The sequence below is a fragment of the Phascolarctos cinereus genome, unplaced genomic scaffold, assembly GCF_003287225.1.
Source record: "Phascolarctos cinereus isolate Bilbo 61053 unplaced genomic scaffold, phaCin_HiC Scaffold_3;HRSCAF=262, whole genome shotgun sequence".
Lineage (NCBI taxonomy): Eukaryota > Metazoa > Chordata > Mammalia > Diprotodontia > Phascolarctidae > Phascolarctos > Phascolarctos cinereus.
In genome coordinates, this window is record NW_027555736.1 from 256,875,991 (window position 1) to 256,898,267 (window position 22,277).

Genomic DNA, 22,277 nt, shown 5'->3' on the forward strand with positions numbered 1-22,277 from the left:
TTTTATCTTCATTACATTTGATCCTATTAGACTAAGCACAATGTTCTGGCCTGTCAAGATCCTTATGAATCCTCAATCTGGCAGCTAGCAAGTTAGTATTCCTCTCAGGTTTATGTCATATGCAGATTTGATAATTTTGTGTCTTTATCCCAATTATTGATGCTTACTTGATATGTGACCTTGGACAAGTTAATTAAGTTCCCCAAGCTTTCAGTTTCTTCACCTGTGAAACAGGACTACATCTCCTCTAAAGTTCTTCCTAGATCTTAGGTCTATGATTCTATGAAAAGTTGACAATGAGCTGTACATTATTATTTGGAGAGTCAGGCCATACAACCTATTCCAAATACACCTAATTTTACTTGTCTAACTTACATTTTTCCATTTTCCCACAAGAATAGCATGAGAAATTCTGTCAAAGACTTTGCTAAAACTTCAGTAAACTATATACATATATATATATATATGCATGTGTATGTGTATATGTGTGTATATATGTATGTGTGTATATGTGTATATATACATATGCATGTGTATGTGTATATGTGTGTATATATGTATGTGTGTATATGTGTATATATATACATATGCATGTGTGTATATGTGTGTATATATGTATGTGTGTATATGTGTATATATATACATATGCATGTGTATGTGTATATGTGTGTATATATGTATGTGTGTATATGTGTATATATACATATGCATGTGTATGTGTATATGTGTGTATATATGTATGTGTGTATATGTGTATATATATACATATGCATGTGTATGTGTATATGTGTGTATATATGTATGTGTATATGTGTATATATATACATATGCATGTGTATGTGTATATGTGTGTATATATGTATGTGTGTATATGTGTATATATACATATGCATGTGTATGTGTATATGTGTGTATATATGTATGTGTGTATATGTGTATATATATACATATGCATGTGTGTGTATGTGTGTATATATGTATGTGTGTATATGTGTATATATATACATATGCATGTGTGTGTATATGTGTGTATATATGTATGTGTGTATATGTGTATATATATACATATGCATGTGTATGTGTATATGTGTGTATATATGTATGTGTGTATATGTGTATATATATACATATGCATGTGTGTATATGTGTGTATATATGTATGTGTGTATATGTGTATATATATACATATGCATGTGTATGTGTATATGTGTGTATATATGTATGTGTGTATATGTGTATATATATACATATACATATATACGGAGAGAGTGAGAGAGAGAGTGCACATGCCCTGATCTACCCATCTAGTAGCCCTGTAAGAAAAAAGGGAACGTGGCTAGCCTGAATTGATTTGTTAATAATGAAGCTAGGTGATCACTGCCTCCAAAATTCATTATTTGTTGTTTGATAATACTTTCTAAAATTTTCCCAAGAATCAAAATCAAACTTATTGGCAGATTTGTCTAACATGTTTTGACTATCAGAACAGTTGCCAATTCTCCCTTTGATATATCTCCCATTTTCCTCAGCTTTTCAAAGATCACTGATAGTAGTGTATCAGTCACAGCTACTAATTGTTTCTGTGTCCTGGAAGGTTGTGTACCTGGGTCTGGTGACTTGATCAAGGGTAGTTAAGTACTCTTTGACAAGTTGCTGCTGAGATAGCAACTTGCCATTCATTTTTGTTCAGTTTTTTCAAGTCTGAAGATCATTCTCTTTATAGAAAACAAAAGCAAAATAACAGGTAGGCAGCTATACCTTCTCTCCATTATCTGTTGTTCTCCTCTGGTGACTACTCTGATCGTCAGTCCTATCACTTTTTTATTATCTTCCTTTTTTACCCCAATATAACTTTTTTAAAAGCCTTTTTTTATCTATAGTTCAAACACTGAACTATGAAACAAATATAAGTAGTGGAAAATGTGAAAAAGAACTACAATAAAATTTCCATACTGGAAAAGTCAATGTATATCAGCAACCTCCAAAGTAAAAAATTAAACACCTCTTTTTAGGTCTTTGAATCCAGCACTAATTAACAGTCCTAACTCACTCCTAAACCTGGACTCTACTTTCAGTACTATTTTCTACCTCCCACAAACTTCCGAGCCTAATCTAACATTTCAATAACTTTAGGGAAAGCTCTGCTTCACATACAATCCAGGAATACTGGGTCTGTTATTACTATGTCCTCTCCCTAGGTTGTGAGCTTCTTGAGGTTAGAATGTGGGCCTGCTCCTCAGGCTCTCCATTCATTCATTCATTCATTCATTCATTCATTCAGTAAACATTTATTAATCATCATGTGCAAAGAATTGTGCAAGTCACTGAGCACAAAAGGAAAAAAGATGAAAATGCTCCCTGGCTTCAAGGAGCTTATATTCTACTAATATTCTCGTCTCCCAAAGCATAGCCTGGAGTACATAGAGTGTTTAAGGACGAGTAGTACCTCTGGTGTGAGGCTTGCCAAGCCCTTTTCAGAGCTGCTCATCCACCTTTGGTGTCCACCTTTCATTGAACTCTCACCTGTGGATCCAAGAAGCAATAGCACATGCAGCAGCCACACCCTAGTAAACCATCTGGGCAGACAGGCTAAACAAGGCTGAGGGTAACCGACAGGCCTCAAACCTGTTGTCGAGTTAGGGGGATGTCTACCCAAGCATGTGAAGGCTTTTCCCAGAGGAATGGGCAGATGAGAACAATTCATTCCAACGGCCATGAAGGTGGCTGAAGAGCTTGATGAGGCATCCAAGACGGCAACTCTGCTTCACTTAAATCCAATTCACATGTAAGTCAGATCCCCTCTTCAAAAATGAAGTATAAACAGCAGCCTGGCTGAGCTCAAGAGATGTGTGTGTATATGTATGTGTCGTATACCTACATATACATATACATACATATACATATATACACATAATACTTATTCGGTGATGGATTTGTTGATTGTTTACCTGCAACCTAAATCCTTAGTTGGCTTTTTTGTACAATTGGCTACATAACACATTGAATGTTATTCTACAATTAAATAAGCTAATTTTGACCTTCCCATGACTTTATGGAACACAACCAGTTGTTTTTTTCTTCATCAATACAACAGTGATTGCAGTACTCATAAAAGACTGGGTCAAAGCAGTTTCTCTGTTCAAAGGGGGGCCCAAACAATGTAGGGGAGGTAGGCTTGGGGGTAAAAAGAGGAGTATCTTTCCTCCCTTCCTCAGAAAAAGTTCTGGTGGTGGCTTCCATGGACTACAGAGGTAAAGATCCCAGAAGCAGCCTTGAATTTGCCATTATGTGTTTTAGAATGCCTGAGTTCTGATTTAAACTGTGGTAAAAGTCATAAAAAGGAGGACTATAAAACACCAACTAGTAATGCAAAAGATCTTGAATTTACTTCTATATGGATACATTGTAGGAAAAATTTGTCTGTTGAAGTCACTTTCCTCTGTGAAGCCTTCTCTGATTTTCCTCAGGTGAAAATTATTCCTACTTTCTCAAATTTTCCTGTTGCTCTAAGTCTGTACCTTTCCTTTGTACCTGTTTTGCCCAATTTATACCATACGTATTTGTGTAAAAATAAGATTCTTGATAATAGGACTTACCACTTTATAACCTCAGTGATAGAGATGCTGAATTAAATGCTTATTAAATTGAATTCATACCAGGTGTGACGTGCTGGGTGTTGGGTTGTCCTGGGAGTTTGTGAAGGATAATGTTGGAAGTAAAAGTGGTTTGAGTATGTGGAGGTGTTGGGATTGAGGAGACTGTGCAAGATAATGAGGATATGTCAAGTATAAGGGTGTGCTGGGAATCAGCCTCATTTTGTGCTCAGTTTGCAAGCTCAGGGTGAGTTTGTGCTGGGAGCTTACAAGGAGTGAAGTGCTGGGGTTTAAAATGTGTTGAGTTGAAGAATGAGGGTGTGCTGGCAGTGAGTTTCTGCTAGGGGTTAAGACCCAATACCTTCACTTGGTGAAGTTCCATGGTGTGAACTCCCCACTCACTGCATTTACCCACAGAATGAACATGAACATAGCACTGGGCATGTGGGAGTCAGCAATGGATCCAGCTACCAATGTTTTCACTATCATAAGAGGTATCATCTATCTCTGGGCCTCAATTTTCTGTCCAGCAAAACTTCAGGGTCTCATTAACCAAAGACCCAGTGACCTCTACCTTCTAGCCAGTGCTGTAGGGCCGGGAGACAAGAGCTTTGCCTCAGAGGACTGGCTGCCAGCGAGGCATGCTTCCTTCCCAGAGTGAGTCCTGCATCTCACTATTCACTTTCCTCACGATCTTTTTACCAGCACTGTGCTATGGGATTGCCTCTGCTCTCTTGTCCAGCCTGAGGCCACTACCTCCAGGGTCCCATCACCATGGCACCCTTTCTCAGCAGTCACTTCCCTCCTATGCTTCTTTTTGGTAACTAGGAGATTGGGGATTGGGAATAGGCCATTACTCAGGGACCACACTCTCTGAAGGGAATGTGCCATAATTTCCAAGTAAAAGAGCATTTAACAGAAGCAAACTATCTTCTACCTATGACATCAGGCTTGTCTTTCACAGGGTTACAGTGATGTTGAAGGCTGCTGAATGAGGTGGGGATCCTGAGGCCTGCTTACATCCTAGGGGAACTTTCCCCAGCCTTTTCCACCCTTGTACTCCCTCCACCACTAGCCTCCCCAGCAATGGGGTCTCAAGTGATGTCTCAAAATTTCTCTTGATGACTTTAGAGGTCCGTCTCCACATCTTCCCCCCATTTCCCAGAATTCCTAGTTATGACTCTGCTCCCGGGGCTCTGCAATGAACACCCTATCTGTGGCTAAGGCTGAGACAAAGGAGTGGATTAGGGCCTAGAGAAGTGTCCCCCCAATGCCTTTGACTTTGATACCCCAGTGTAGTTATCAGTTATAAGGGCCCAAGGAGGAGATACTCCCTGTAGGAAAAGAGGGTATTAATTAGCCTTGATGATCCCAAAGAATAGTGCCATCATGGGCTTGCTGTAGGGCATCCGGGAGTCTTCTCTGGGGAGAAGCAACCACTGGTGGGGAGATGGGTGTGTTTCACAGATACAACACGCTGAAGTAGAAATGGCACTGGATTTGGAATCAGAAGACCTGAGTTCAAGTTCCAGCTCTGATATTTACTATAAGATCTCGAGTAACTCACTTCCAACCTCACTGTCCTCATCTGTAAAATGAGGAGGTCAGGTTTAATCATTTCTGAGATCCTGTTCAGCTCTAAACCCTATAGTCTATGAGTATTTCTGCATCTCTGCTGCCCCCATGTGGTTAACTAATTTCATGGTTTCCTGTGAGCTCTTCGGGTCAGGATTTAGTATTGAGGAAAGAGGGAATGTATTCCAGGCCTCTAAGACAAAAGACAACTTCTTCCTGGCCCAGGACCACCTTCTACCCCAACACAAGATAAAGAAAGTTGAATGGCAGGATAGGAGTTCCATGGTGTTGGGGTTTTATTAGACTGAATGGACTTTTCCCTTGAATTGCCTTAAAATTTTGTTTTTAGTCCTTCCTGTTGGGGGTCTGGGAGAGTTAGTCTGGGCCAAGACAGGGACCTGGAAAGGGAGTAAGGTGCAGAAGGACCTTCTTGGAGAGCTGTCTCCAAGGACTGGGAGAAGGGAAGTTTGGGAAGTAGGCCCACAAGCCTGGAAGGGCAGAGTGTTTCACACAAGTGGCCTGGATGGTAAGTTCTTGAGACATCTCCATCTTCCATCTAAGGCTTAGGGTGAGACACAGATGGTTAGAGGGTAAGATAGAGTAAAAGTGAGTCACTGGGGGGCCAGTGTGAGGTGATAGATTTGGAAGACACCTAGCATAGAACTTAGGCACCTTATGGATTATTTGATAAAATCTCCTTATTTCAGAGATGAGAATCAATGACAGAGCCAATACTAGCTCAGTGACTGGTATATAGTAGGTGCTTTATGAATGCTTTTTGATTGATTGATTAGAACCCCAGGAGTCTTCTGACTCCAAACCTAACGTTCTTTCCACTATACCAGGCTTCTCATAGCGAGGGTTCGGGTGCCAAGTCCCTCCCCACCTTCAGACTATGATCTCTCACTGACTACTCAAGCATCCATGTAGATTGTGCCCTGAATATACTGTCCAATGATACTGCTTACAGAAAGGAAATGAGGCCCAAAAACGCAAAACCTCCCTTGGATAAGTTCTGGATCCTCTCTAACCAAAGGAAAGTGTGCCCTCTGGTGCCTACCCTGAGACATAACTGCGTCTTCTGACTGCATCGCATCTCTGCAGGGCGGGAAGCCACGAACTGAGGAAGTCAGGGCCCTGTGATTGTTGTTTGTCCTCGGTTCTCGAAGAGGACCATGACATCAGGAAGGAGATATCGTGACTTGTAAGTAAAATGGGTTTAACTGAGGGAGGGCTGTGCAAAGTCACCAGCCTCACACTCTCCTCCAGTACCATCTGGGCCAGTGGCAAGATACAGATCATTACAACTGAGGATGGCCCTGGATGCAGTGGGAGGCCTTGGACTTTTTGAGCAAAAGTCTTTCCCAGATCTCAGTTTGTTTAAGGTAACACCCATTCAGTGACTAAGGCTAGGTAAAAATGAGGCAAAGAATGGCCTCTTTTACCTAGTCAAAAAATAAAATCAATCTAGGAGGGGAAGACTCTTGGAGTTTCTGGCCAAAACAGGGGCCTGTGAAAGGACATAAGGAATTGAAAAAAATTCCAGGAGCTTTCCTAGTTTACTGGGGGATCAGGAGAGCATAGGCCATCTCTGCTCTGGACAGGCAGGGGCTTTTCTTCTGTGTGGGAAAGGGTAATCTCAGAGCACTGACCCATTATCCAGAAGGAGGGAGATGACAGACTACCCTCTTTCCTGGTCAGACAACATCTAGAGTGTTCTGTTTAGTTCTGGGTTGCACATTTTCAAAAATACATTGATAAGTTAGAGTGGATGCAGAGGAGATGACTCAGATGGTGAAGGAACTGGGCACCAAAGACCAGTTGAAGAAACTGGGAAATTTCACCTCAGAAGACTGATGAGGGAGGGGTGAGAAATGGGGCAGGCTAGCTGTTTACAAGTATCTGAATGGCTCATCATGTGGAAAACAGATTAGATTTGTTCTACTAGGCTCCAGAAGGCAGATATAGGAAAAGAGAGAGACAGAGAGAAAGAGGGAGAGAGAGACAGAGAGAGAGAGAGATTTAGGTTCCATATAAAGGAAAATGTCCTAACAATCCGAAATATGCACAAATGGAATAGTAGTAACTCCCAATGCTGGAGGTCTTCAAGCAAAAGTCTGGATGACCACTTGTCTGGGATGTTATATATAAGGGGTGCTATTTGGGTTGGACTGGATAATCTTCCAACTCTAAGGGTCTCTCTCTCTCTCTCTTTCTCTCTCTCTCTCTCTCTCTCTCTCTCTCTCTCTCTCTCTCACACACACACACACACACACACACACACACACACACACACACACATATACACACACATTATTCTTTGGGGCAATGTTCACAAATCTCAGAGAATAGGAAGGGAAACCAAGCAAACCCTAAACCTCCTGCACAGAATGTCCAGAGGAGAGAGCCTGGCCCTAAACTGGGGCTCCTAAACTCTGTCCAAGGCGAGCACTTGTTCTGATCATTCCATCTCATTACAACCCATGAGACCTATGCATCTTCAGTTTAAAGGAAAGGGGAAATGGGGAAAGGAAAGGGACAAGATATGAACATAGATACCCACCCATCCTTCCTGCAAACATCAGGAATTCCACTGGACCTTCCCAAGACTAGAGGTCTGCAGTGTTAGACCCTTGCTCTCATCTGTCCACATGGGGGAGAAAAGGCACCCCTGGATTCAGTATTGAAACCAGTACAAAGAAGATAAGCCTAAGTTGCTCAGTTTGAAGTCTGGGTCACTCTAGAGCAAATAAACTCAGTGAATAACCAAAGTCGGGGTTCTGTCTGGATGGGATCAGGTTTCGGTCTCAGGCTATTTTCTCTGGGGCCAAATGCTCAAGTCACTCAACAGCTTCCCAGAGGGAAGGAGACTATTAAAGTGCCCTGTTCTGAAATTCCTGGATCAGAGCTCTTCATACAGGTCAGAGGTGGGAACAGGAATGAAGAATAGCATCCTAGTGACTAGACAAGAGAAAAGCTGGATTCAGGGACCATGAAACTTCTATATTTGTGGATGAATTCAGGAAAGGTTGGGACAGATGGGTAACCTATATGCTGAGGGCCTTTGGGATGGGGTGGTGTCTGGAATATATAGGTGATGTCTCAATAAGATGCAAACATCTCCCAGGGAAAGTGCTAGTGACCCAGAGTAGACAGATTAGGAAATCCTAAAGACAGAGAAATAGGAAGTTGCATCTTTATCACCCCCATAGAGCCACCAGCCGCCAGCCCATAGAGCCAATCTGTCACATGCATCTCATGTACTATGAGCCAATCTCTGAATCCCAAAAGTACCCTGGGGCCTAAAATTATTGAATATTGACTCTGAAAGCCCAGTCTTGGAATAGAAAATTGTAAAGGAGTCTTTAAAATGACAGATCCACAGGCCTAAATTCAGGGAACATGGGAAACACTCATCCTCCCTTTGCCCTCTCTATCCAGTAAAAGGAGGATTCATTCCCAGGGCTACAGCTCAATTAGCCTGGCCTGGATTAAGTAGCCCTGACAGTCCTCAAAATGCCCTGGGAAATTCTCTGGCCCCGGAGGGTGGTCCAGGGATTGGAGGATCCATTTGGTTTTCAGGGACACCCCAGATTTTTCCTGAGATGAAGAGGCTTCACGGATCCCAGGCTGAGCCTGACTGTAGGGAAGGTGGGAGCCCTTCCCATTCTGGCTCTGGCCCTGCTATCCCATGCAAACCACATGTGCTCCTTGCCCACCCACCAGTCCCTCCATAGATTCATGTGCCCAAGCTTCATCCACATGAGCAGGGGCCATGGTAGGCAGTACCTGTCACGTGTCCAGTGTGTCCCGAGTAGGGGAAGGCCCATGGGGGGCACCAGGGCCACTGTGAATGGGTGGTGCATGAGGCACTGAGTTGTGCAGCAATTGGGGTGGGGGGGGTTGAGGTGGTTGCAATTCAAGGGCAAGTGCTCCATGAGGGGGTGGGAAGTCGCGAACCTGGCGCCGGTACTCCAAGAAGGTACAGGTCTTAGTAGCCAATGCTACCACATTCTTGCCAATGAAGATAGTAGAGACTCGGCTGTCATGGAAGAGCACCATATTGGCAGCACGCACTAGGACAGTGACTACATTGACAGTGACCAGGCTGAGCACAGGGTAGAGCATCATCTTCTGAGGGGAAATATGCTCACCCTGCATGCTGATCTCACTGAGTGACACACAGGGCAGGATAAGTAGCAACATGTAGCAGTAAAAAAACATAAGGCCCTCAGCCCAGAGAGGCAGCCCTGTGCGTGGAGGCTCCCAAAGGTTTGCCTGAATGTCCAGCAGGTCAAGCAGATCCAAGGCCACCCAGAAGAGGCGGCCACGCAGATCCTCCTTTTTGCGGAAAGTGCGCACGTACTCCATGCTGTCCAGGGCCACAAGCAGCAGGAAGAGTCCTGGCACACACACGGACAATAGGAGTGTCAGCGCCTTGCGTGCAACCGGATCAGCGGCACCACGCCGGGCAGCCTTGTAGTTCTGGAAAATGAAGTAAAGCTTGATCTGTAGCACAAAGATATAGAGGAACCAGAGGATCATGGCATAGCCACGCTTTGCAGTACGCACCTCAGCCCCAACCCACACGGCCACATAGCGCAGGACAAGCAAGAAGCACACATCACCCACCAACACGATGATACACACGCCAATCTTCCGTGGGCCCTGGCTCTGCTCCACAAGGTAGGCATCCATGAAGGCCATGCTACTCATGATGACCACTGTGGTCAGGCACACGTGGCGCTTGTCTGGTGGTGGGAGCACCATGGTGAGCCTTAGCTGCCTCTTGACCTCCCTCCCCTCCTCCAAGAACCTCACATTTGAGGGCCAAAAGTCTGGGGTCTGAAGTTGTCTCTCTAAGCCCCTAAAACCTAAAATCAACCCACCAAGTCCCTTCTGGAGCTTGAAGTCAGGTTTCTATATCTCAAGAGTTTGAAGTCTTACCCTGAGGCCCTAGGACCTGTGGTCAGCCCCCTATTCACAAAGAACCTGAGGTAAGCCAGAGATAAGGGACTTCTTCAGCATTCAATACACTCCAAGCACGCTCCAAATGAAGTTTGATCTAGGGCCTTCATCCAGCCCAAATAGAGAAGATTCCTTCACACCATAGAGGATGGGAGACCTCTTCTTCAGGAATGGGGATGCAACAGTGTGGCTTCCTGTGAAGAGGAAACCTCCCAATATCTGAGGATGAGAATAAGGTGAGGCCTGGGTGGGACCACAACTATGCTCTGGAGCTTCTCTATGGGCTTCCACCTGTCTGGCATCCACTCCTTCAGATCCTTCACACAGCTGGACCTTGATCTGGTCACAAACACACCACCTGAAGGAAACCAGAAGAAACACGGTGATGTCATCAGAACATGGTCTTAGCTATACCAACCTTAGGGTTGAAGGTAATCTCTGATCCTAACCCTTATCCAGACCCTCCCCCTCACTCAGGAACCAGGGACTTAGGTTAAGGTGACCCCTTCCTCCAAATGAATGGTCAATAAAGCAGGCTCCCCAACCATGGGTCTTCTTCCATCACGAATATTTTTTCAGCATTCAATCCTCTACCTATCCCATGGTCATGCCCCTAGCCTTAGTCTCCCTCTACACCCCAGGAACCCCTCAGTGATTCAGCTTGATCTGTAGCACAAAGATATAGAGGAACCACAGGATCTTACTCCCTCAGCTTCCCAATACCTCAAGCCCTGCAGCTCCAGTCCCCTAAGTCTATCAGTCCTCTTTCCTACTTCCTGCAAGCTCATCTAAGGAGACACTACAGCTGAGTTTTCCTCCAACAACAGGTAGCCTTTATCCCCATAAATGTCCTCAAAATGTCCCATATAGGTTTCAGGCTCTGGGGATCTCTAAAGGCCAAAAGGAATCACTTCTAAGATCCCTTAATAGATTAAAACTTGAAGCTGTGTGGCACATTAAAGATCATTTAGTCCAAATATTTTGTAAAAAGGAAAATGTTAACACCACTTGCAAAATTTTTTACCTCCTTACTTAGAGTGGGAATTTTTAAGTAATATTTTTTTTCCTTTCTCATAGGCATTTTCTCATAGAATCATAAATACAAAGTAATTGACTGTGTTGCTGATGATATTAATTCTGTTTTACTGTTTTATCTGCTACAATTAATTACCTATAACTGTCATTTAATTGTTTATTACTATATAGATTATATGTCTAATAATAATAGCTAGCATTTATAGCTATTTATAGCTACATATATCACTTTAAGATTTTGTAGAATGCTTTATTGATGCTATTTATATATATATATATATATATATATATATATATATATATATATATATCACTTTAAGATTTTGTAGAATGTTTTATTCCTGCTATTTCTTTGATCCTCATAAGCCCCCTGAAAGGTAGATGCTATTATCTCCATTTTACAGATGAGGAAAATTAAGCAGACAAAAAAGATTAACTGACTTGGCCCAAGGTCACACTGCTAATAACTATGCAAAGCCACATTTGAAACCAGGTCTTCTTGACTCCAGGTCTACTGCTCTATCTACTGTGCCCCTACGTACTTAAATAAAAATTTAGCATTATTAGTTTGGTACCTATAAATTTTACATTATCACTATTTTTATTTTTTTTATTTTTTCATTTTTTTTTCCATATGCTTTTGAGTTGAAAATTTTTCTCCCTTGTCCTCCCCCCCACCCTCCCCAAGACAGCGCACAATCTGACATAGGCTTTACATTTACATACCCTTGAAACATATTTTCACATTAGTGAAGTTGTAAGTAAAAATTAAAACCAATAGAAGGAACCATCAGAAAGATGAAACAAAACTCAACAGAAGGTAAAAATAAGTGATAGCGATTCGACTTCCAAAGAGAAATAGAGGAAAATGAGAGTGATGCAAGAAAATCATGAAAAACAAGTCAACAGCTTGCTAAAGGAGACCCCAAAAAAAATACTAAAGAAAATAACACCTTAAAAAATAGACTAACCCAAATGGCAAAAGAGATCCAAAAAAAGGAGAAGAGTGCCTTAAAAAGCAGAATTGGCCAAATGGAAAAGGAAGTCCAAAAGCTCACTGAAGAAAAAATACTTCCTTAAAAATTAGAATGGAGCAAATGGAAGCTAATGACTTTATGAGAAATCAAGAAATTATGAAACAAAACCAAAAGAATGAAAAAATAGAAAACAGTGTGAAATATCTCAATGGAAAAACAACTAACCTAGTAAATAGATCCAGGAGAGATAATTTTAAAATTATTGGACTATCTGAAAGCCATGATCAACAAAAGAGCCTAGACATCATCTTTCAAGAAATTGTTTCAAGAAATTGTCAAGGAAAACTGCCCTGATATTCTAGAACCTGAGATTCTAGAGGGTAAAATAGAAATTGAAAGAATCCACTTATTACATCCTGAAAGAGATCCCCAAAGGAAAACTTCTAGGAATATTATAGCCAAATTCCAAAGTTCTCAGATCAAGAAAATATTGCAAGCAGACAGAAAGAAACAATTCAAATATTGTGGAAACAAAATCAGGATAACACAACATTTAGCAGCTTGGAGTTCAAAGGAACTAGGATTACAACCAAGAATCACCCACCCAGTAAAACTGAGTATAATCCTTCAAGGTAGGGGCAGCTAGGTGGTGCAGTGGATAAAGCATTGGCCCTGAAGTCAGGAGGACCTGAGTTCAAATCTGGCCTCAGACCAAACACTTGACACTTACTAACTGTGTAACCCTGGGCAAGTCACTTAAACCCCAATTGCCTAAAAGCAAAAAAAAAAAATCCTTCAAGGTAAAAAATGGATATTCAGTGAAATAAAGGACTTAAGCATTCTTGGTGAAAAGACCAGAGCTGAATAGAAATTTTGACTTTCAAATACAAGACTCAAGAGAAGCATGAAAAGGTAAACAGAAAAGAAAAATCATAAGGGACTTATTAAAGTTGAACTGTTTACATTCCTACATGGAAAGATGATACTTGTAACTCATGAGACCTTTCTCAGTATTAGAGTAGCTGGAGGGAATATATATAGACAGAGGGCACAGGGTGAGTTGAATATGAAGGGATGATATCTAAAAAATAAAATTAAGGGGTGAGAGAGGATTGTACTTGGAGAAGGAAAAAGGGAGAGGTAGAAAGGGGTAAATTATCTCACATAAAAGGCAAGAAAAAGCTTTTACTATGGAGAGGAAGAGGGGGGAAGTGAGAGGGAATGAGTGACTCTTACTCTCATCGGATTTGGCTTAAGGAGGGAATAACATACACGCTCAGCTGGGTATGGAAAGCTATCTTAACATAAAGGAAAATAGGAGGGAAGTGATAAGAGAGGGGGGATGATAGAAGGGAGGGCAGATTGGGCAAAGGGGTAATCAGAAGCAAACACTTCTGAGGAGGGACAGGGTCAAAAGAGAGAATAAAGGGCAATGGAGAGATGCATGATAGGTAGACTTCTTGTCAGCAATGGATGTTGCTGCTTCACCCTTGATTTTATTGGAAAGGAATATAGTTCATCCCTATTATATATAAAGCAGGCTCTTGGTTTTAGAAAGCTATTATTTACCACGCTAAGGAAAAGTCCATTCATTCCTTTCTTCTAGAGCCTTTAACAGAAATGTGTATCTTATTTCATCAAAATCTTTTCCTGCATCTATTGATATAATCATATAATTTTTATGTTCTTTTTATTAATGTGGCCAATTATGTTTATAAAACTATATAGCTATATATAATGTTTATAAAATTATGTACCTTGGAGTATCTTGGTTCAAACCCAACCTAATCATAATGTATATTTGTGATATGTTGCCATAGTCTCTATTAATATATTTAAAATTTTTGCATCAATATTCATTAGAGATATTGGTCTCTAGTTTTCTTTCTCTGTTTTGACCCTCCCTGGTTTAGGAATGAAGATCATATTTGTATCATAGAAGGAAATTGCTATTGTTCTATAAGAAATGAAGAAAGAGAGCCCTGAGATGAACTATTCAGAATGAAGTGAGCACAGCTAGGAGGACGATTTATACATGACATCAATATTGTAAAAGTGAAAAATTCTGAAAAACTTCACTTATCAATAAAATGAAGAACCACGATTGCAGAGTACTGATGAAGAAGAATGCTGCCTACCTCAGCACAAAGAGCTAACAGACTAATATGCAGAATGAGAAATGCATTTTTGGACACAGCCAGCATGGGAAATTGTTTTGTCTGACTCTACTTATATAAGAATTCCGTGTTTCTTCCTTTCTTTCTCTTTTGTTTTCCCAGTGGGAATGGATAGGGGTGAAAGTGTAAAAAAAAATCTTGATAATTCAAAAAATACAAATAAATAAAATAAAGAACTATGAAGAAAAACCAAGTTGAAGGCTATTATCAAAATGTATGACAAAAGTGAAGAATCACTGGTGAATAGCCTATCATATTTCACTGCATAATCACTGCACCCTGAGGTTCTTTTAATTTTTTTTCCAGTCCAAAAATTGGTTTATAATCTTTCACCACATAATCATCACATGGTATAATTCTGTTCATCATGCCACCTGAAAGGTAAACAGAGCAGCAATGTATTCAGCAATGGCATATGGATATGCATTTATCTTACACACATTACGAACTGCAAGCCTAGAATTCTCAGCGCATGAACACTGTCAGCATTTAATTTTAATGTATATTCACGAGTATTCTGTGCATCCTAATGTTGCACCAAAGGCAGTTTAGTAATAAATGCTTTTTAAGTAATACCAGCACAATATTTAAAAAAAAAGCTTCACATAATGGTCACACCCTATTTTTTTGCCAAAAAAAAAAAACTTAGCCCTAAAATCTGCAACTGAAATACAGTATGTCTCCATGAAATTATGAGAAAGGAAGAAAGGGCTCAGCATGATTTCAATATGTTAGATGAATCCTTGAAGAAAACTTATGGGAAGGCATAGACTAGGGTTGCACAAGATGGGCCGCAACCTACATGGTTGGAGACAATATCCAGACTGAAGAAATCACAGAGTTGCTTACGTACTTGTTTTAAGTATATATACAACTACTTCCACTCCAGCAAGCATTTTTGGGCACCTATCATGGGAAAAGCATTGGGTTAAGGATAGGAATACAAAGACAAAATAAAATATGGTTCCTGACCTCAAAGAGTTTACATTCTACTGGAGGACTTTACATCTCATTTCTTGAATATGGATCATAATTGGAAATATGTTGAAGTTTATTTGCATCCATCATATATCACCCACAACTGTGATCCTTCAGAGACCTCAACCATCAACACAAGAACACTGATGTAAAAAGAAGGGTTTTTCTGTCAGGAAACAGTTTTGAATTGTTAAAAACACTACATCATTTCCCAAATGCAATCTAACCAGCCTTTTCCCTCTTTTTCATTTCTAGGCCCAGCTCATTGTCTATTGGCATATTGATATACTAACTCAACAAATCTTCTAACTGCCTATCTACATAATAGATGTTTTTATCTATTTGTTTTGTCCTATAAAGATTGCTTAACCAATCTGTTTTAACAAGCATGTTCTTCATTCAGGAGGCTCTGTAAAGCATTAGGCAGTCACCATAAATTGATATCATTTGCAGTACAGAGATTCTAACGGACCTCACCATCCCTCTTCCATTTAGACAATGCCTCAGTTGATGTTAATAATCAAGAGACCACTGGAAAAAAATATCTTTATGGCTCTATTTAACAAAGAATATCATATGGTTTCTATATACCCTTTACTATATAAAATTTCTATCAATGGCTTAGATCAAGGATAGAGAACATTATCCACTGAATGATAGAACTGGGATGCCAAAGGATCTCAAAAGGTGGGGGTGATATGTCAAAACTAATAAAAATAAACGTAAAAGTCTTACATTTGCATTTAAAAAATCAAGTACAGAAGAAGTGAGAGATATCTAGACAGTAGTTTATGTAAAAAAGATCTAGGAATTTTAGTGGACTGCTAGCTCCATTTGGTAACATAGAAGTCAAATTTGACACCACAGTGAAAAGTCTAAAGATATCTTAATTTACATTAACAAAAACACAATGTCCATAAGGAGGAAAGCAATAGGCCTACCATTCTCTGGCCAGGGGGCCAGATCACCCTGAAATCCTTCATTCTATTTTGGGTGCCACAACTTAGAAAGGATATTGACATGCTTCAATGCAACTGACCAATCAGTCAGCACTTATTTATTAAGCAAGCTAGGCACTAAGCTTAATGCTGGGAATAGAAAGACAAAAAGAAAAAGAAAGAAAGAAAGAAAGAAAGAAAGAAAGAAAGAAAGAAAGAAAGAAGAAAGAAAGAAAGAAAGAAAGAAAGAAAGAAAGAAAGAAAGAAAGAAAGAAAGAAAGAGAGAGAGAGAGAGAGAGAGGGAGGGAGGGAGGGAGGGAGGGAGAGAGGGAGGGAGGGAGGGAGAGAGGGAGGGAGGGAGGGAGGGAGGGAGGGAGGAAGGAAGGAAGGAAGGAAGGAAGGAAGGAAGGAAGGAAGGAAGGAAGGAAGGAAGGGAGGGAGGGAGGAAGGAAGAAAAAAGAAAGAAAGAAAAAAGAAAGAGAGAGAGAGAAAGGAAGGAAGAAAAAGAAAGAAAGAAAAAAAGAAAGAAAGAAAGAAAGAAAGAAAGAAAGAAAGAAAGAAAGAAAGAAAGAAAGAAAGAAAGAAAGAAAGAAAGAAAGAAAGAAAGAAAGAAGAAAGAAAAGAGAGAGAGAGAGAGGGAGGGAGGGAGGGAGGGAGGGAGGGAGGGAGGGAGAGAGGAGGAGGGAGGAGGGAGGGAGGAAGGAAGGAAGGAAGGAAGGAAGGAAGGAAGGAAGGAAGGGAGGGAGGGAGGAAGGAAGAAAAAAGAAAGAAAGAAAAAAGAAAGAGAGAGAGAGAAAGGAAGGAAGAAAAAGAAAGAAAGAAAGAAAGAAAGAAAGAAAGAAAGAAAGAAAGAAAGAAAGAAAGAAAGAAAGAAAGAAAGAAAGAAAGAAAGAAAGAAAGAAAGAAAGAAAGAAAGAAAGAAAGAAGGAAAAGGAAAGAGAAACAGTTCCTTTATTCAAGAAGCTAACATTTCATCATGGGAAACGTACATACATAAGTGTATACAAAATATATACAAAATAAACACATAAATATAAGACAATTGGAGATGAAAAGAGTAAGACACTAGTAGCTTAGAAGAACAAGAAAAGTCTTATGTAGAAAATGGAATGAGCTAAGCTTTGAAGGAAAGGAGAGATTCTACCAGGGAGAGAGGAGAAGGAAATGAATTCCAGGCAAAGATAACTGTAAAAAGGTATAGCAATAGGAGATAGAATGTTGTGTGTAAGAAATGGGAAGAAGGCAAGTTTAGCTAAACTACAGAGTTCATGAAGAATATATATAATAAAGCTGAAAAAAGCAGGACGTGTCCAGGTTGTGAAGAGCTTTAAATGTTAACATTTTAATTTAACCCCAGAGTTATTAAGGACCCGTTGGAATTTATTGAGTAGTGGAGCAACATGGTCAGACATGTCCTTTAGGGAAATCACTTTGACAGCTGTGCAATCAGAGGGTGCAGAGACAAGGAAAGGAAACTCATTAATAAGCTATAGCAATATTGTAGAAGAGATATGATGAGGACCTGAGATACAGTAGTAGCCATATGATTTTTAAAAGGGAGATAGATGTGAGAGGTATTATACAGGTAGAAAAGATAAGGATGAGAGTGAGGAGCTGAGGATTACTCCAAGGTTGTGACCCTGGTGGAAGCTCATAGAAGAGTGGGTAAGGGAGGAAGATGAGTTCTGTTTTAGACATGTTGACTTTGAGAGGCCCACAGAATTCTGGGTCTGGAATATACAATAGGTGGTTGATAACGAAGAACTGGAACTCAGTAGAGATACTAGGTCTGGATATATAGATATTGGATTCATCTGAATAGAGATGATATTTAAACCTATGGATGATGATATGTTGAGCAAGAAAGAGATTATAGAGAAAAGAGAGGGCCCAAGACATGGGACCCCCAGGATGATGACCAGATGGTGAAGGAACTGAAAGCTGAAAACCATGCTACATGAGGATCACTTGAAGGAATTTGAGATGGTTAGCTTAGAGAAGAGAATACTTACAGAGGCTATGATAGTTGTCTTCAGCTATCTGAAAGGGATGTCAAATAGAAAAATGGTTAAACTTGTTATGCTCAGTCCCTGAAGGCAAAAATAAGACAAATCAGTGAGAATAACAGAGATAAATTTTGATTCCATATAAAGAAAATTTTCCTAACAGTCAGCTGTCCAGAAGTGGAATCCTTCTTTAAGTGTTTAGCACTCTGCATTTGCAGTACTCAAAAGGAAACTAAATGATAACTTATCTAAAGTCCTATAGAAAGGATTTATGCTTGAGTAAAGTTTAAACTAGATGACACCTGCGTCCTCTTCCAACTCTAAGATTTTGTGGTTCTATGATTCTGTGATTTAAGGTGCAGGAAGGAAAAGAGCCTGGCTCTTCCCTCTCTCCTAGTATCTCTTATACTCTGTCACACACGCATTCAGCAACTATTTATTAAGTACTTAAACTATTCAAAGCTCTGTATACACATAGCTGCGGCCATGACCTCATGTGCACACATACCTATATACAATCCTTGCCCCCTTCTCCCTTATCCAGGACTCAGTCTTCTATTGATAGGCCTGTAGAAACTGAGCCAGAGAGAGCTATAATACTTAATACCATCCTCCACTGTTCAGTTCTCTGTGACCCCAAACTTGCAGGTTCTGCTATCTGCAGCACATATTCTCCTTACTCATAACTCAAACACTGATCTCAGGCTGTTGTCATATCACCAAAATATTTTCAGAAACAAAGTTTCTGAAACTCATGAAAACCTCACTATCAGAAAGAAACTGGGAGAACACTAGGTATCCCAGGGTGGAAGAATAACATGTAAAATTATTTTATTCATGTCTCCACCTCTAGGTCCCTCATCTCACCTGTCTCTAACTTATGGGAGGTAGGTCTTCCACTCATACTGTTTTCTCTGCCTGCCTTTGTCTGTACCTCTTTTTGAATCAGTGTCTCCTTCTCTAAATTTCTCTGGCTCTCATTCCTTTTCCTTTGTCTCTTCCTCTCTGGTCGTTCTATTGTCTCTCTTTGACTCTCTTTTTTGTCTCTGTGTCCCTTTCTCTATTCTGTCCCTCCCTTCCCACTCATTCTCATCTACCTCTATTCCTCTGTTTCTGTCTCTCTTTTGCCCTTCCTAGGATTAGAAACTGGTTTCTCTTTTTCACTATCTCTATTAAATTCATCGTACTTTTATGTCTAACTGAATTATTGCCTTGATGTCAGAGATGCCTGGAGACCCCTTTTCCTTCTGGACCCAATTTTATCCTTTAACTAGCTCTGAGATGTTCCTCATCTAAGGCTCCTAGGTCTCTTCCTATTGCCCCTAGAACCAGACTTGGGAGGCCAGGTCCTCCAAGGGAGTTGGGGAGAGGAGGTATAGTAATCTTGCCCCCTAAACCCTGGACAATACTACCCAAACCATTTTCTGCCCCCCTTTCCCAGATATAGACTTTGTCACCCAGTCTCCTTCCCACAGCCAAGTTCTGCCCCAGATACCCATACTCTGCTTTACCTCCATTATCTTGAGCCCTAGCTTTCTAGACTCAGATCCTGTTTAGTCCTCCTGCCCTGGGGCTTCATCCACAGACCAGGCCTGATGCTCACCCCCTCCCCCCACACACACACACACTCCCTAGGCCATGTTTACATTTAATTTTCTAAGTATATTTTTCTTACTCCAATAGAATATAAACTCCTTGAGGGAAGAATCTCAGTTGTGTCTTCAAATCACCAGTGCTTCACACAGCGTCTAGCACACATTAGGTGCCTAATAAATGTCTGTTGAATGAATTGAACTTATGGATGCTCTTCAGAAACAACATTGGTGACGTACCCAATTATTTGACCCCACTCTAATCTGTGGATTATTGGAGCTTTTTTTTATCTTCTTCACTCTATTTTATCCTTCCCTCCTCATCTATACCCCAGTCCCAGACAGACATTCTCTATGAGAACTGCTCCCCAAAAGTCTACAAAGGAAGACAGGAGGTCCGATTAACCCTGCCCCACCCCCACCCCAAACTCCTGCCCCAATATAATCAGATTGAAGGCTGTGTTTCAGCTCTAGTGATAACCACCCAAATATTGCTGGAGCAGGCCTTTTTGGGGCCTCAGTTCCCCAACACTATCCCAAAGGCTTCCATACCTCAAAACTCAGGCACCCCTAGTTCCCTCAATTTTATCCCCAATCACTCCATCCTCCTCACCTCTGATCCACCCTATTACTCTATTCCTGGCCCCCTATTTTTGGCCTAATTGTCCTCTCCCCTATTTCTAGACCCCCACCACTACCAACTACTGCCAGTTCTCCGATCTCTGACCCCCAATTCCCTCCATCTTCCTCATCTCTTCCTCACATATCCACACCTCCCCCTCCACAGAAAGGATATGCAGGGCCTCTGGATAGGAGTGGGGGAGGGGAGCAGCTAAGCACTCAGAGGCACGGAGAAGGGGACAGATGTGGTAAGGGTCCTCTCCTCTTCGGGCCCAGCTCGAGCTGCGAGTGTCCAAACTCACGGATGTCCAGTTCACTGGCCGCGGGGATTGTCCAAATCACCCCAAACCCTTCCCAGACCCAGGAGCACCCTCTCCCCAATCTCATCTCCCTGGTTCCGGCTGCGGCCCACCTCCCTACCAGGCACCACCACTGTCCAGGTGCTGAATCGTCTCTTCTGAGGCTCACGGTTCTTTCCAGGCAGAACACAGTGCAGTGGTTCAGGCCTGGGCACCCGTCCCCAGTCCTCAGTTCTAGAGTAGGTTTTGCAGCGGCGGAGACTGTGGCTGGAGGGCGGGGGCGGCAGTGGTCCCAACCCTTGATTCAGCTTGGAATGCGGCTCCTTCCTCCGCCCCTTTCCCCTCCCTTAGCACCTCCCTCCCTTTCCGTCCCCTCCAAGGTGGAGCCCCCCCTCCCACCCTCCCACCCCCAGCAAACTGCGTTCTCTTCTGAGGAGATAGCCACGCCTACTCTTAAGATTGGAGGTGGGGGATGACTGGGGTGAACAGAGAAACGGCCCCAGGGACTGGACGTGGGAGAAATCCCAAAAAACAATTGAGCCACAAACCCAGGCAACCTGGTACCCCTCCCCCACACCTTCATCCAGTCGCACCCCTCCGTCCAAGCTGGTTTCTAAGGCGACGCTGGCAGAGATGCTACCGGGAATTATTTGGATGGGACTGAGGATTCTCTCACCATCTTCCACCCCAATAAGGCGTCCGCTCAGTGGCCCGGGGCCCTCCAGCCTCAGGCCATGTAGCCTTGGATGAGGATGCAGACTCAAAAGACTGCGTCTTGGAGTTTGTTCACCCACAAAACACAGGCATACAGACACATTTCCTTTCATAGAGACGCTAGTTACATAAAGTCACGTACATGCAAGTGTGAAGTCTGTAGACATAAAGGAAAGAAGGATTTGGAGTTTCATTTCTCTAGAAGTACAAATCGGGTGAAGGAGAAATTATTTGAGGCTTTCAGGGTCCCTTCCAAGATTGTTTCTGAGGCCTAAGGAGGTTCTCAGATCTACCTCTCAGTCCTTCTATGAATCTTTACACATTACCATGCAGGACACAGCATTCTGAATGTCCGATATTGTATACTTTACAAACGTCTCAGCTTTGCATATGTCACTAAATCAATCACCCACTCTCTGATGATCACACTTTCCATATGGGTCACTGTACACTTCCTGCATCCTCCACTCACATCACTAGGGTAGAAAAGTTAGCCTGATATGTCTTAGGGACATTGAGGAGAGGTGGCTGGTGCAGTGGTAGGATATAAAGCTAAAAAGTAGTTGGAACGAGACTGGGAATGATCACAAATGCTGGACTATCTTTATGAGAACGGTCTATGCATATTATTAAAGGTATACCTTACGAAAATATATCAAGTAAGCTTTCACAGGCAATTTTGTAGAAAAGACTACCTGAGACAGCTAGCTGGTGTAGGGCTTGGAATCAGGAAGATACTAACTAGTTGCATGATCCTGGACAAGTCACTTAACCTCAGTTTCATCATCTGTTAAGCAGAGATAA

General features: G+C 41.6%; 1 protein-coding gene and 1 long non-coding RNA gene across 3 annotated transcripts; one reads left to right on the forward strand and one right to left on the reverse strand.

Moving 5' to 3' along the window:
- Nucleotides 1-4,767: 4,767 nt before the first annotated feature.
- TMEM121 (transmembrane protein 121) lies at nt 4,768-21,082 on the reverse strand. 2 transcript variants are annotated; one of them, XM_020974892.2, is made up of 2 exons: nt 20,881-21,082; nt 4,768-10,494 (listed from the first exon to the last, which is right to left on the reverse strand). In XM_020974892.2, exon 2 carries the CDS (start codon nt 9,936-9,938, stop codon nt 8,961-8,963), a length of 978 nt encoding a protein of 325 aa, XP_020830551.1. In that variant the 5' UTR covers nt 9,939-10,494; nt 20,881-21,082; the 3' UTR covers nt 4,768-8,960. The 2 variants fall into 2 exon arrangements, with proteins under 2 accessions (XP_020830551.1, XP_020830553.1); XM_020974894.2 differs by having other exon boundaries at nt 20,873-21,082.
- Nucleotides 6,287-14,518, forward strand: LOC144456378 (uncharacterized). Its single transcript, XR_013485494.1, has 2 exons — nt 6,287-6,372; nt 14,062-14,518. It is a non-coding gene; the product is annotated as an uncharacterized LOC144456378 (long non-coding RNA).
- Nucleotides 21,083-22,277: the final 1,195 nt, after the last annotated feature.